Source organism: Malaclemys terrapin, chromosome 4 (assembly GCF_027887155.1).
Source record: "Malaclemys terrapin pileata isolate rMalTer1 chromosome 4, rMalTer1.hap1, whole genome shotgun sequence".
Lineage (NCBI taxonomy): Eukaryota > Metazoa > Chordata > Testudines > Emydidae > Malaclemys > Malaclemys terrapin.
Genome location: NC_071508.1, coordinates 65472310 through 65486290, shown reverse-complemented (window position 1 = coordinate 65486290; position 13981 = coordinate 65472310). Strand labels below are relative to the sequence as shown.

Sequence of the window (13981 nt, the reverse complement as noted above, 5' to 3'; positions counted from 1 at the left end):
CTGCGCAGTAACCCACTGGCTAGAGTGGAATGCAATAGCAGACTCTCACTTTGTTACCACACAATAGAAACTTTAGAGTCACAGTGCGGTGTTTGGTTCAGATGATACGAAACAATTGGCCCCATTTTGTGGCTTGAAAGGGGACGTAATGAATGTAAGGGGAGACAGCCCCCATGACTTGTTCCAGTGGGAACCATGCATCTGTGTTCATATCTTGTGTATCTGCCAAGCAAATAGCAAACATCAAACATTGACAACTACAGTGTCCAAATATTTTAGGAAAATTGTCACTTGGTATCATGTGTCATTAAAGATTAAATGAGACCATAGAGGAGTCTGCTACTTACTTACATTATTAATATTGGATTGCTGAAATGGATTTGTTCTACATCTGGGATTCTATTCCCACAGCAACACAGTGTCATGTGAAATAATAGGACTTTGGCAAAAGCACTTTGATTACTAACAGTAAACCTTGTGGTTAACGTACCAATTTACCATGAAGTTTGAAGCTTGCAGCCCTTTGCCCTTACAGCCCCACGCCCTGTTTGCAAAGACAGGAATGAAATATTCCATATGTTTTCTTTGTCAGTAACAGGGCTATCGAAAGCAGGGCCACATTAGTCTCCCTGCTGAGGGACTGGGTCATGCTATTCATGTGTAACCATGCAGATGTCAAGAAAGTAATGGGAAAATTCTTCAACAAAAAACATTTTCACAGAACGAGGTTATCAAATGCACAACTCCATTTGCAGCATTATTCAATTAAGCCAAATTAAACAGGTTTGGCAGTATTATTAAATGAAGCTAAATTAAGCTGAGTAGCTCTGAGGTCACACAACGTTTTATGATTAGGTTATTCAAATTTTAAAACTCAAAGGGAAAGCTTAGCTAAACAGCCATAGGAACACAGTGTACAGCTGTTTTGTTCTTTAGGGCCTGATCCTTCAAGGCAATAAGCCCTCCCAGAAGGTGCTTAGCAACTGCTGCCTCACCTTTGAGCTTGTCTTCATGAGGAAAAAAGGACAAAATTTACAAAAAATAATTTATGAGCAAGCAAATGCTGTAAAAACCACAAAGACACAATCCTATTACTGCTAGTGCCCTGTGCCTCTCAGGTGGTGCTCACCTCTATGCTGGGTCTTTATGGCATGAGCCTTCCCCTGCATTTTTATATACAATATGCAGAAACCAGTTACTAATTTAACAATACTCATGGCACTTTACTTATATGTAGTACCTGAAGATAGGATCGAGTCCCAAGCAGTTTAAACTGCAAGTCAGATGATGCAAAATAGTAGTTTCAAAATGGAAATTAACCTTCACAATGCATAAAGCTTATGGCTCAATTCTCAAAGCCAACAAATGACTGGAGACTGCTTAGAATTAGCAGATCCTACAGATGCCATTATTAATGTAGTTATAGCCACTGATTACTGTCCTTATCAAACACTTCCTGAAACCTAGGTTTTCCTCAGTCATTTGTCCAACTTTGGGGAGCTTCAAAACAAACAAAAAAAATACATCACACCTATTTTCCTCCTCGGGAGAGTTCAGAATGTGGGACTAACTGGCTCCTACTTTGTAAGAGGAAGGAGTTGCTGCAAGTAAGACTTTTTAAAGGAGGGATTTTTGAGGCCTTGAGGACCTTCTTGGAGTCTGGAAGGGAGAGGGTGAGGCACACGTTGACAGATTGATGTAACCTGATGATCCCATATAGACGGTCTTACTGTTTGCAAATCCATACCACATTTATATTGTTAGAATGCCATGTTGAAGGATCCCAAAGCACTTTACAGATCCACCCATCTCTGGGGTGGGACACAGCAAATGATTAACATTACACAGTAATTTAGGACAGGGCAAAGACCAAAAGACTACTCCAGTGCAGCACTTCAATAGCATTTCACCCTAACCATAAAAATACAGACAAGATCTGAATTACAAAATTCATCTTGCTACATATTAAAGCATCAAGCTTCCACAATCGTTATGCCACGTTATAGTAAAATTCTTCTATCTAGTTGTATCAAAAACTGCATTCAATCAGCAATGAAATAATTTCATATTTTAACTGTACATAATATACTGCTCCAATCTCTCAGCATAATATACATTACTTTTCAGATGTCCTTATTAAAGGAAGTTTCCTCAAGTAGAAATCCAAAATCAACACAAGGGTTTAAAAACCAAAACAACAAAAGCAGTTTCACTTTATTTCTGTCATTACCTGGAGTCCACAATATTTCAAATGTGTCAGTCTATGTTTCAACTAATGTTTTCTCAACAGCCAAAATGCATTGAACAAAATGCTCCTTTAATGGGGTTGGTTTCATATTAAAAGCTCAACTGACTTTTTGTGGTTTTACTAAGCCCCAGGGCACCATATCAGTGTGCAGATATAGGACAATGACACAACTAAGAAAAAAAGATGACATATATAATTCCAAGTAGACAAATACAAAATACCAGAGACATGAGGTTGACTAAAAAAAAAAAAAAAAAATCACATGATATTGTTTTTTAAGTAAAAATAAGTTCTTTCACAGATGTCATACTCCAGCCAATTGGAGAAAATATGCCAACACCTTCACCTGTTCAGAAACAACTCTCTTTTGCTTTTTTAAACATATGTTATAATATTGCTATGCCCCAGTATATAATGTTGTCAGTTACCTGCACAAAAGACCCTTTTATACAATAGGGAAAATTGTATAAATTATTGTATAAATTATTGTCACATGCATACAGTAAACAAATACAGAAAAATTTTCTTTTCCAATCTTTCTGTTGTAGTAATCAGTGTTAGCAATAGAATGTAAAATCATTACAAGTTTGGAGGTGTCTGACATGAAAGTCAACAGGAGTAATAGTAGCTCAGCACCTCTGAAAATCGGGTCACTTCTTTTGCCAAGCATACCAGATGCCATCTCAGTATTATTCCCACCAGGTACCAACATATGCAGTGAACTACAGCAATGCTTCTCAAAGTCGGGCTGCCGCTTGTTCAGGGACAGCCCCTGGCAGTCCAGGCCCGTTTGTTTACCTGCCATGTCCGCAGGTTCAGCCAATCGCAGCTCCCGCTGGCCGCAGTTTGCCACTCCAGGCCAATGGGGGCTGCAGGAAGGGCGGCCAGCATATCCCTCGACCCGTGCCACTTCCCGCAGCCCCCATTGGCCTGGGACAGCAAACCACGGCCACTGGGAGCTGCGATCGGCCGAACCTGCGGACGCGGCAAGTAAACAAACCGGCCCGGATTGCCAGGGGCTTTTCCTAACAAGCAGCCCGAGTTTGAGAAGCACTGAACTACAGTACATTCTACACAGGCTTGATATCGCACAGTCAACAGGAGTTTAGCCACCAACAGGAGTTTACTTCAATGGGAGCCGGATGAGGTCCTGAAACATGCATTCTCAAACATTTCCAGAGTGAGGACAACACTAGATCATGACAGGGACAACCTTCCCTCCCATTCAAAATTGTATGGACAAGCTTCCTCTCTCATTCACAGTGACATAAAATCTAGAGGCAGCTAACGCAATTGCTTACATACCAGTAGGAGAGAGATTAGGAAATCATTTAATCCATTTTTAGCTGACTTGTAATGCAATTTAGCAGCTGGAAATAATGAAGAGCCAACTTCATGGAACCAGACATCCCTCTACAGATCACAGATTGAGAACCTCTCATTAGTAAATAGCAGCAGGTTTTGTTTTTTTGTTTTTGTTGGAGGGGGGTGGGGAAGCGGACCAAGCATGCCAAGAGGCAGATATGAAAGATGAGGGTAGGTAGGTTCCACCAGCAAGGTTCAAGGACAACATCCAGATGCAGATGAGGTGCCCAGCCCAGCTGCTGGGATTGCTAGAAAAGTGCTGCCCCTTAAACTCAAACTGGGGTCTCCTCTTTTATATCAGCCTTCTGCAAATAGGTGTCTTTTTAAGTTTGGAGCTCATCTCTTCTCTCTCTCCTGGAAGTTAGAAGGAGCTTTCTGTCTCCTCCTTCTGTCAGCCCAGTCTCCTGGGTGTAGAAAGACTGGCTGGATACTCTAGCCTCCCTCTCTGTACACCTCCCCCGCAGTGAGGGTGATGAAGAGAAAATGTTTCTGCAATTCTAGCTCTCCTCCAGCCTCTTTCAGGTTCTTCATCTTGTCTATGAACAAATCCAATATCCTAGCTTTTTCCAGGTGGCAGCAGCATAGAATTGACACGATTTGACAGTTTCACCGCTGCCTACAGAGTTCAGAGGGCAAGGTGAAAGCTGATCAGTCTTGCTAATTTCAGTCTGTTAAGGCTTTGGAAAACCAGGAGCAGCAGCAGGGGCACTGGAGCTGTCTGTAGACCCTCCACAATACAAATACTGCACCAGCTTACACTTGGTTCCCAGTAAGAAGGCAATCTTCACTAATGAAGGCTAGAAACTCTCAGCCTGCTTTCCCAAGGGACCAAGAACACAGTAGTTTTCCTTCACCTTACAAGGAGGTAGGAATGCTTTGCCCTTCTGGAATCTAGGCCAGTAACTTTCTCTGTGTACATAAAACAAACAAACAAACGAAAAACGGGAAGTGTCTCGTGAATGTTTTTTTTGAATGCCTGAATTGCATCCTCCAGTATTTTTCATGTTAAACACATATTTACTAGTAAAAGCCTATCAAGAGTTAAAGGGAATGATTTACCAGTACACACTTGTTTTAAATTAACGTCCTGAAATTTTTCACACAGCAAACTGATTTCCATGCTCCCTGAAGTCACGGTTCTGAGCCTCAGCTAGTCAGCATCAAACAAGAAATGACATATGGCTGACAATAATAAGCTCAAGGTGCAAAAATAAGTGTCAAGTGCCTGACAAATTAGACATTGTGGTAGGGCACTGATTTTTGGGGAGAACTGTGTTGCCAATTACTCGTTTTACACTCTTTTTCCTTAAAAACCATAAAAAACCGTCTACCTTCTCATGCAATACCTAGGACTTCATATTTCTTATAGAAGAAAGAAGACATGAAAAAATACATACTTTAAATGCCCCAATCTTGCAACCAGATCAGCTTGAGAGACCCTCACTGAATTCAGTGTCGCTCCCCACAGCTGCAAGGATCTGCTCACCTGGATCCAGTTGCAGGATCTGGGCTGATGTATCCGCTCCAGTGTTATTAGCCAGCCCAGACCCATGAAGAGAGTCTTATACTCTGCATGGGTGCAGAGCTCCATGGTAGCAGATCAAGATGTATTCTGACTGTGTTTTGTTTTGTTTTTAGAGTCCTTTTAACTCTTCACAGTTTATGCTGTTCTTTTAATTTTTGTTGATGAATAATGAAAACTAGATTAGTCAGTTTCATTTCAGTTTCACTCTTGGTTCTCATCCATTAACACAATGCTAGAATGCGGAAGGTGGGGAGAAGAAAATATTTCTTTTTAAAGCAAAATAGTGTTTTTATTGTTGTCAAAATTATTTGTTATATGTGTATGGTCTGTCTTTTTCTTTAAAAAAGCCTTAAAAGGCCCACGAGGTGGGTACAAGAACATTACAAATCTCCTAGAATTAATCAACTCCTTACAAATACAGAGACACCAATTATCAAATAGCTAGACCTTGCTCGTTAAAAAAAACCCAACGTTTTTATTTTGTAAAGCTGCAGAACAACTGTAGAAAATACACCATTGAAACGGATTGTTTTTAAAAGCCATTTAACCTGATTTTGGCAAATAGCAAAATTAACATTTCCTTTTTGAATGTCTACTACAGGGGTCGGCAACGTTTGGCACGCGGCTGCAAGAAGCCGCGGCCAGCACATCGCTCACCGGCGCCGCTTCTCGCCTCCCCCATTGGCCCGGGACGGCGAACCATGGCCAGTGGGGGCTGCGATTGGCCGAACCTGCCGTGTCAGCAGGTAAATAAAACTGGCCCGGCCCGCCAGGGTGCTTACCCTGGCGAGCCGCGTGCCGAATGTTGCCAACCCCTGGTCTACTAGAAAAAAATACTTTTTCTTTTATGAAGTGATGGATTTGGAAGAAAGGGAAGACTAACTGAATGCACAGTAAGAATGGAGTGCATTTAAAACAAAATTAGGCAGCAATTGTGTTTTTTCTCCATGCAGGGAAGAGAGCAGAGAATAAAAACCAATGCAAACAAACATGTGAAATGGGGTAGTCAATTATTTTTTGTCAAGGTCCAAATTTCTTGGTCAAGATATAGCCAAGGAACAGACTCCAGAGAAACATTTTTCACAACACGAGAACAATAATGATAATAATATGTAAATAAAATGATTTCAGAGTCCATTCAAAGGTGTTTGGCGGTCCAGATTTGGCGCATGATCTGCCTATTGACTACATCAAGATTGTGCCAAAGCATTTGGACACTAGAATGCCTATGGTCTTGAAAACATACACACAAAAATTGGAAAAACAATAAAATTAAAGCAAAGTAACCAATCCCCCCAAAATTGCAAAGACTCTCAGAAAATAATTTTGTTTGAAGAAAGATCTTGGGAAGTAGAAGGAGTGGAATACTTGCAATTTTAAGCTTCCAAATTTTTCGTCAAATCTTGAAACAAAATGCTATGCATCCTAACAATCATTCGCAAGAACAAGGATTATATTTATGGCTAGATAATATACTTTTCATTTTAATACTATATTTTATTTAAATTGGCTGCGATTTTCAAAAAAAAAAAAAACCAACAACTATCGATTTCAGAAGCCCAACTGTGTCACCTCGATTTTCAGGAGGTATCAAACACCCACTCTGTGAAAAATCAGACCTATTTAAAGTGTCTGAAGTTGGGGATCCAGATATCCAAGCTCCCAAAGATCACTAATCATTTCTGGCTGAGATTTTTCAATGTGTCTCCACCCTAGACTTGCACCAGTACTAGACTTGAAAAGTACAGTATTTGCGGTTAAGTAATACCGGCAGAAATATAAAAGATGCCCTTAGCATAACTTGCTTTGACCACAGAGAGAATGTTTTCTTTTACATAACATATTGCCAGGTCATTGACAACATGCAGAAGATCAGTAGTGTAGTGCAGGGTAAACTTCTCATTTGGGGAATATGGAGTTAAGTTTAGGTTAGTTTATCCACTTCTTTGGCAACCACTACACCACTGAGTAAGATCATGTCAAAGAACAAGAACACATTGCATCAATTAAAAATAAATAAATAAATAAATAAATAAACTCATTAGCTTTCATCTTAACATTACTGCTTTGGCATAATCAGCCGGCTAGACAACAGTTATTTTGCAACAAAGCAAAGCCACAAAGCCTATGACCAGAAAAAAAACAAGTAGCTGATTGTGTAATTCTGACTTAGAGACCCAACCAAGTTTTACCAAAATAATGGCTCCCTACAGTAACTGTATCAAAAGTCTATCTCCTCTCTTGTTCCTCCTGATACCCACTGGATTCACCCCTATCTCATCTGCTCTAATCCCCTCTGTTCGTATACTTCTTCCACTCTACTTCCTTCTCTGAGTTTTTTTCCCAGGCTGCCTCATTCATGGAATATTATCCAAAAAAAAAATCCCTGTTCATCAAAACACCAGCCTTCCTCATTCAAATTCATCATTATCATAACAACAACAAACTTCCATGTCACCCAAAAGCCATGAGTTATCCTCCTTTAAAAAAAAAAAAAAAAAAAAAAAAAAAAACCCTATCATTATATGTTTAATGGAAACATCCTGCTCTGCTCATACCATAACTGAGGGTATGTCTTCATTAGCAATGTTAAAGCACTGCTGTGGCTGTGTAGTCGTGGCATCAGCGCTGTGAGAGAGCGCTCTCAGCTCTCAGTTTAAAAAAACAAAAAACAAAAACAAAAAAAAACCACCACCCCCCAGGAGGGGAGTAGCTCCCAGTGCTGGTGAGTAAAGTTAATACTGCCATTTTACAGCGCTGAAACTTGCAGCGCCCAGGGGGGTGTTTTTTCATCCCCCAAGCGAGAAAGTTGCAGCGCTGTAAAGTGGTAGAGTAGAAAAGGCCAAAGTAAGTAGATGATATTATTGAAACCCCAGTCCTTCCTCCCTTCATCCCCAGCCCCTACCATTGTGTGGTATTTACTCATTTTGTCACATGTAAAATTAGACTGTAGACACTCCATGGCAAGGGACTCATAATATCCATTAGACTCTATGAAAAAAAAATACATTTTAGTGAGTCGTACAATAAAATAATGGATGTACTGTGAACAAAACATACCAAGAGGAGTATCCAGGCTAGGATACTCAATTGATCATTGTAAGGTACTAGTACAAACAGAAATAGGAAGAGACAGGAATGCAAATGGACATCCACCTGTGGTTCTATTCAAGCTAACCTGATATGGAAGATCAGGGAATACATCAGTATATTTTTATATAGATAGGATGTAATACTAAGATTACACAGTTAAAAGTTATCAAGAAATGCAGTGTAGCTGTAACGATGTTGGTCCCAGGATATTAGAGAGGCAAGGTGGGTGAGGTAATATCTTTTATTGGACCAACTTCTGTAGGTCTCTGTCACCAACAGAAGTTGGTCCAATAAAAGATATATTATCTCACCCACCTTGCCTCTCTAACATCAAGAAATGTAAGGCTTTAAATTCTTGCAGGGTACAGGGCAGGTAAAGGATATGGTCATTGTTTGTCTAGAGACCATTTTCTGCAAGGTTGGGTTAACAAGGCAGCAGTACATCACCATGACAGTTTCTTGGACAAAACAAAAACCTAAACTTTTGTTTAGAAACAAAATTAAGTTTGCAACTCATAGAATATCAGGCTTAGATGATGCTTACCAAGTGTGCTGAATTTTCTATGGCTTATAAAACTATTATTCTGCCTTTCCCCCATATCCAAAACTTGGGAATGGCTATGCTCCAAAACAGGGAATATTTAAATGCAAAGTTTCAAAAAGCAGCCATTGTTGAGTTCTGTGTTTGAAAAAAAATCAAAAGCAAGGACAATAATTGGCATGTGCATGGGGAGTAGTTTTAACTCTTGCAGAACAAAAGAGATGAAAGGATTTTGCTCTGACGTAGACTGCCCAAACACCAACACACATGGCAGTATATATCACATCCCACCTTCAAACAAAAACCAAGTACAGAATACATCAGTCCCAGAAGTGAATTTCAGGAATCTGATCAGCATATGAAAACAGGGAGTTACAACTATATCTATATTGGGTTCTAACTTTAATGGCTTATAACCACTTCTGGACAATAAAGGCAGTCTCACAGATATACAGGGATGCTAGTCAGCCTAATAATCATAACCTCAGAGCTTCTTTCTCCCAAGAATCTTGAAGCCCTTTATAAAGTTTGGCAAGATCCCTATTTTACATATGGAGAAACTAGGGCACAGGGAGCTTATTAGCAAGTCTTAAGGCATGTCTACATTGCCCTGCAGTTCCGACTACTGGGGCGTGAATAGCATTGCGCACCAAAGTGCTGCGCTGTAACTCCCCCATGTGGATGCTGCAGGTGTGAACTAATATGTTCACAGTTTGCATTCATGTAGTCCTCCTTCAAACAGGACTACATTAATGTTAATGTGAAGTAGGAACCTTTTAGTTTGCGCCTCCAGCAACTGGGGGAGTTACAGCAAGGTACTTTGAACAATGCTATTCACACCTCCATACCCCAAGGCCACGTAGACATACCCCTAGTTTGCACAGTGACAGAGTGAGTCCTCCTGTCTTCCAGCCCCCTGCTCTAACCATGAGCAACACTGCCTTTGCAAAAGAAACATAAGGAAAAAGCCAACTCCCAGTATTATATGGTGCTACTTTGCAGTCTTACTGTATAATACACCTAAGTCAATGAATAAATATTACTTTGCAAATATGCAACTCCCTGCTAACTAACAAGTAAAAGACTCATAAGATTTCAGGCTCAATAATCTGCTCTATACAATCCAAATGAAAAAAATATCTGCACACGTGGTATATGAGAGAAATGGGACATGTTTTGCTAATGTACAACTGATGAACAAGTACTGGGAAAACCCTGGTAATTCATATGAAGAACCAGGAGACCCCTTTGCATATTCATGAATAAGAAAGTAAATGAACCAAAACACACAGAAAAATAAAGACAATTTCATCAAGTGTATTCTGCTCATTTACTTTGACAAATATAGTTCAGTATTGATTTATGAGTACGCATCATCATAATTTGCTATAATGTGTACGAATACATTTTGCAACAGTAGTGAATCTTTAGTAATACAAAATCTCATTACAGCCCTCTGCTATTAAAACTTTTGCCGAGAAGTGGGGTAAGCCTGGCATGTTTTATTGTGAAACTTAACAAGTTTGTGGATTAGCAAAACTCTACCATATTGAAAGCTGTAAATCCCTCTTCAGTCATCTCACTACACAAGGGAAATGTACAATTAAAAGTTTATAATAAAAGTGACTGAATATTTAATACAGATGCCAACTGGCAAATCTTGCCTAAAGTGCCAACTTTCACGGAAGACTTTAAAGAAACGATCCAAAGAAACAACCTAAGGTTTACTATGAAAGGAAACTGATTAACCAAATTCATGAGACTATTAAATCAAGGTAAATAAAGCTGTATTAGAGATAAAAGTTCTCTCATTCTGCATTATAGACACAATATTTTGAACAAATTAACATTTAGTGTGCTTAATTACATCTGCCTACACTACAGACTGGACATGATATTTTGGCAGAGGAATGGTTAGTGCTGTTTATGGATGGACTAACTAACTTACCATCAAAAAAAAAAAAAAGCTTGAAACTTTTGCTGGGAGCAGCACATCTAATTCACTTGCTAGCTAGTTAAATGCACTCTGAATTAATATGAGGATGTTGCAAAAGATACAAATACTTGTCGTCTTTCCATATTTTAAGGTGGCATTCTGAATTAAGGCAGGTAATGTTGTTACCTGCTATATTTACCTCATGTTTAACATTTACATATTATCATAATCTTTTTCCTCATTTCTATGCAAACCATCTAATCCTCCTTGGCCTTGCATACCTGAACAGCTATTAACATTAACCCTTGAACTTCTCTGCTCCTTTGAGCAATATGATACTGCTACATAATTCCATTTTCAAATATAATAATTGATGGTTTTTGTCCCTCCCCTCCAGCCTTCTCACTTGGCATATTCTGCAGGTAGTCGGTCTCCTGACATTAATCAGCACTCCTCTGCCTGAAGTCTATACATCTCTTATTCTTTCCTTTTTCAGCTTTGGACCTTGCAGGGGCAATGTAAGTACAGTAAATGAATCTGCTTAGGAAATGCCAATTGGGGAAAGCCGTATCCTGCTCTTGATTGATACAAACAGATTTGTGGATCTCTACAATTTTTTAGGAAATCCTTCTGCAACCCCAAATGCTTACAACCCAAACATTCAAAGGGAACACCTCAGGTGCTTAGATACCAAGTTGATAAACACACTTTAGAAATGCCAAAGACAGAGTTCCCAAGTAAAAAAACCAACATTAAATGTACATAGCAGTGCTTATTTTTTATTGTTCTTAATACTGTGGTCTCCTCTTCATAAGGCTCTGTTTGACAGACAGAAGGGTCAGTTTGCTGTATTGAGATCTTAGAGCCAGCAAAATCAAGGTATTTGCTCAATAACTATGCTTGGCTTAATTTTTTTTTTTTTTTTTTTTTACACTGATTATGCTTGAATCCAGGTGAGTTTCCTCACTCAGCATGCCCAAATTTGGCAGCACAAAAATATTGTCTTATCGATTCTGCCTTGCCCTTACCAGTTGATGGTCTTTGCTTGTTGACTGGGAACGGGCATGCACCAACCAGCACGGTCTGGGGTTCTGTTTGTTTGACACACACTAAAAAGGTGTCTAGGTCCAACTTTTACCCAGATCTGCGAACCCCCGGCCTCAACATACCAAAAGCCTGTAGGATGGGGACAAGGAACCACGGATAGAACGAGGGGTCTATTTCTCAGAGGAAGGGGCTCTATTTAAATAGACACAATATCTCCTCTCCGCTTCCTCCATCGGGGGGAATAAGGTAGTAATAAGGTAAGGGTCACCCTTCTCCCACCTACTTGTCAAATGGGATGCAAGGCCAGGGGGAATTAAGATCACCAAAAAGACTGGCAGAAGGGCTGGCTGGGCTCTAAAAAAAAAAAATCTTTAAAACAAAAGAATTCCCGAGTTTGTTTGTTTTTGAAAGCACTTGGCATTAACCTAGCCCAGCCCCAAGCGCCCAGACGGTCTCCGTACCCTGCCACACTAACAGGTAGGGCAGGCATCTGCCCAGGCCATGCTGCCAACACACCCACCCGGGAAACCTGTTTGGGAAAGTCTGGAGGCAAAGAGGGACCCCTTCTAGCCCACACACCCACACCAGTCTCCACCTCCCGCCGCCACACCGCCCCCGCGTGTCCCCCGGACTTACAGGGCGTGGGTGAAGGCGCTGAGACCCTCAGGCACGGTGGTCAACCCTCTGCCGGAGCAATCGACTCCTCCGTCCCCATCGCAGCTGCAGGAAGCCGGGCAAGGAGGAGGGGAAGCTCCGCCGCTGGGCCCAGCCGAGCTCCCGAAGCCCCAGGCGAAGAAGCCGAGCAGAGCCAGGCACCGCATTGCGAGCCCCCTCCGGTGCGTGCGGGAGTCTCGCTCCTGGGAGCGGCGAGGCTGCCCGGGCTGGAGGCTTCGGCTCGGTCCCTTTGCAGAACGATTCCTCCCCCGCGCCCGCTGCAAGACGCCTCTCCGGCTGCCCTGGCCCCGCGCAGAGCCGAGCTGAGTCCTTGTTACCGCAGCTCCCTCCCCACCTCCGTGCCCAGCGCAAGCGGAGTGTCTCGCCCTCTCTCCCCCTCAACACCGTGCACCAGGAGCCAGCACTTCAGCGTCTCTCCCTCCTCCCTCCTGCTCCATTGAAAGGCAGCAGCTCCCTTCCCTCTGCGGGGCTCATCTCAAGCTAGCAGGTAACGTGCGCTGGGCTTTGCCTCTGCCGTGGCGCTCTCCCTGTTGTTGCTGCTGCTGTGCCGTGTTGCAATGCCTAGGAAGTGAACCGTGCAGCCATTCTAGCTCCTGTCTGCCTCTGCTCCACTCCCCTGCTTGCCAGGAGCCAGACACACCAGTCCAGCTCCGCAGCCTCCTTTTCCCTTCTAGGGTTGCACAGTGTCGGGGCTCCGGCTGCTGCTCTATGCAAATCAACTAGGTGCGTATGTGGAGAGTGAAGCCGGCGCCCGCATTGGTGCAAAAGAAATCTGAGGCTGATTAATATGCAAAGAGGAGCCTAGCAGCAGCCAACAAACGAAGGGCGCCTTGGCCTCTTTGGTAAGTGGAGCACTTGGTGGGCGTTACCCTGACAGATGAGTGACAAGGTGGTGGTTCAAGTGGAATCCCTGAGCTGGCTGAATTGGTGATTCAAGGTTGCACACAAGGCAGCGGAGGTGAAGGTGGTGGGGTGACTGGAAAATGCAAGCTGCGAGGAGTGCGCTGAAACAGAAGTGAATTCATAGAAACTCGATTCATCTTAATTAGGGTAAAGGGACCCATTAAAATTAATATTTTAAAAATCGGTTTCCATTTCCTGCATGACATGGCACTTTAATTATTAAAACCAAAAATTGTTTTTAAATCTGATTTTTTCAATTTTTGTTTGTTTAAAAAACATGCATGAGTTCTGTATCACCTGAAGCCCACTCCTCCAAATACTTACTTAACTCAGTAAGGCCTCCTGTGTATGAGCCAGGCCTAACTTTTCTCCCATGAGCAATCCCATAAATTTTCCCCTGTATAAATATTCATTTTATTATTTGTTTGGGTCTTTCATATGGCAACAGAATAAAACATTTGTTTTAATATGGAAATGTCATCATAAAACCACAGAAAAATTGGCAGGGAGCTTCAGGGGCAGGTTGAACACCCAAAACTACTTTGAACTCTTCTTTTTTAATTGACTGTATTTTAAGTTTATAGTGTCCTTTTAAATGTTAAGGTACTGGTGTCATTGGGATGTGTAATATAACTGAGCATATTACTA

The 13981-nt window shown here is 41.5% G+C and overlaps 1 protein-coding gene across 1 annotated transcript in view; it reads right to left on the bottom strand.

The window, feature by feature from the left end:
• LGR4 (leucine rich repeat containing G protein-coupled receptor 4) overlaps positions 1–13412 on the bottom strand; it is a 131353-nt gene extending 117941 nt beyond the window's left edge. The window contains exon 1 of the mRNA XM_054025762.1: positions 12392–13412. Within this exon, the coding sequence (XP_053881737.1) occupies positions 12392–12576 (185 nt within the window). The 5' untranslated portion in view covers positions 12577–13412. The remainder of the gene's footprint in view (positions 1–12391) is intronic.
• Between the last annotated feature and the right edge of the window lie 569 nt (positions 13413–13981).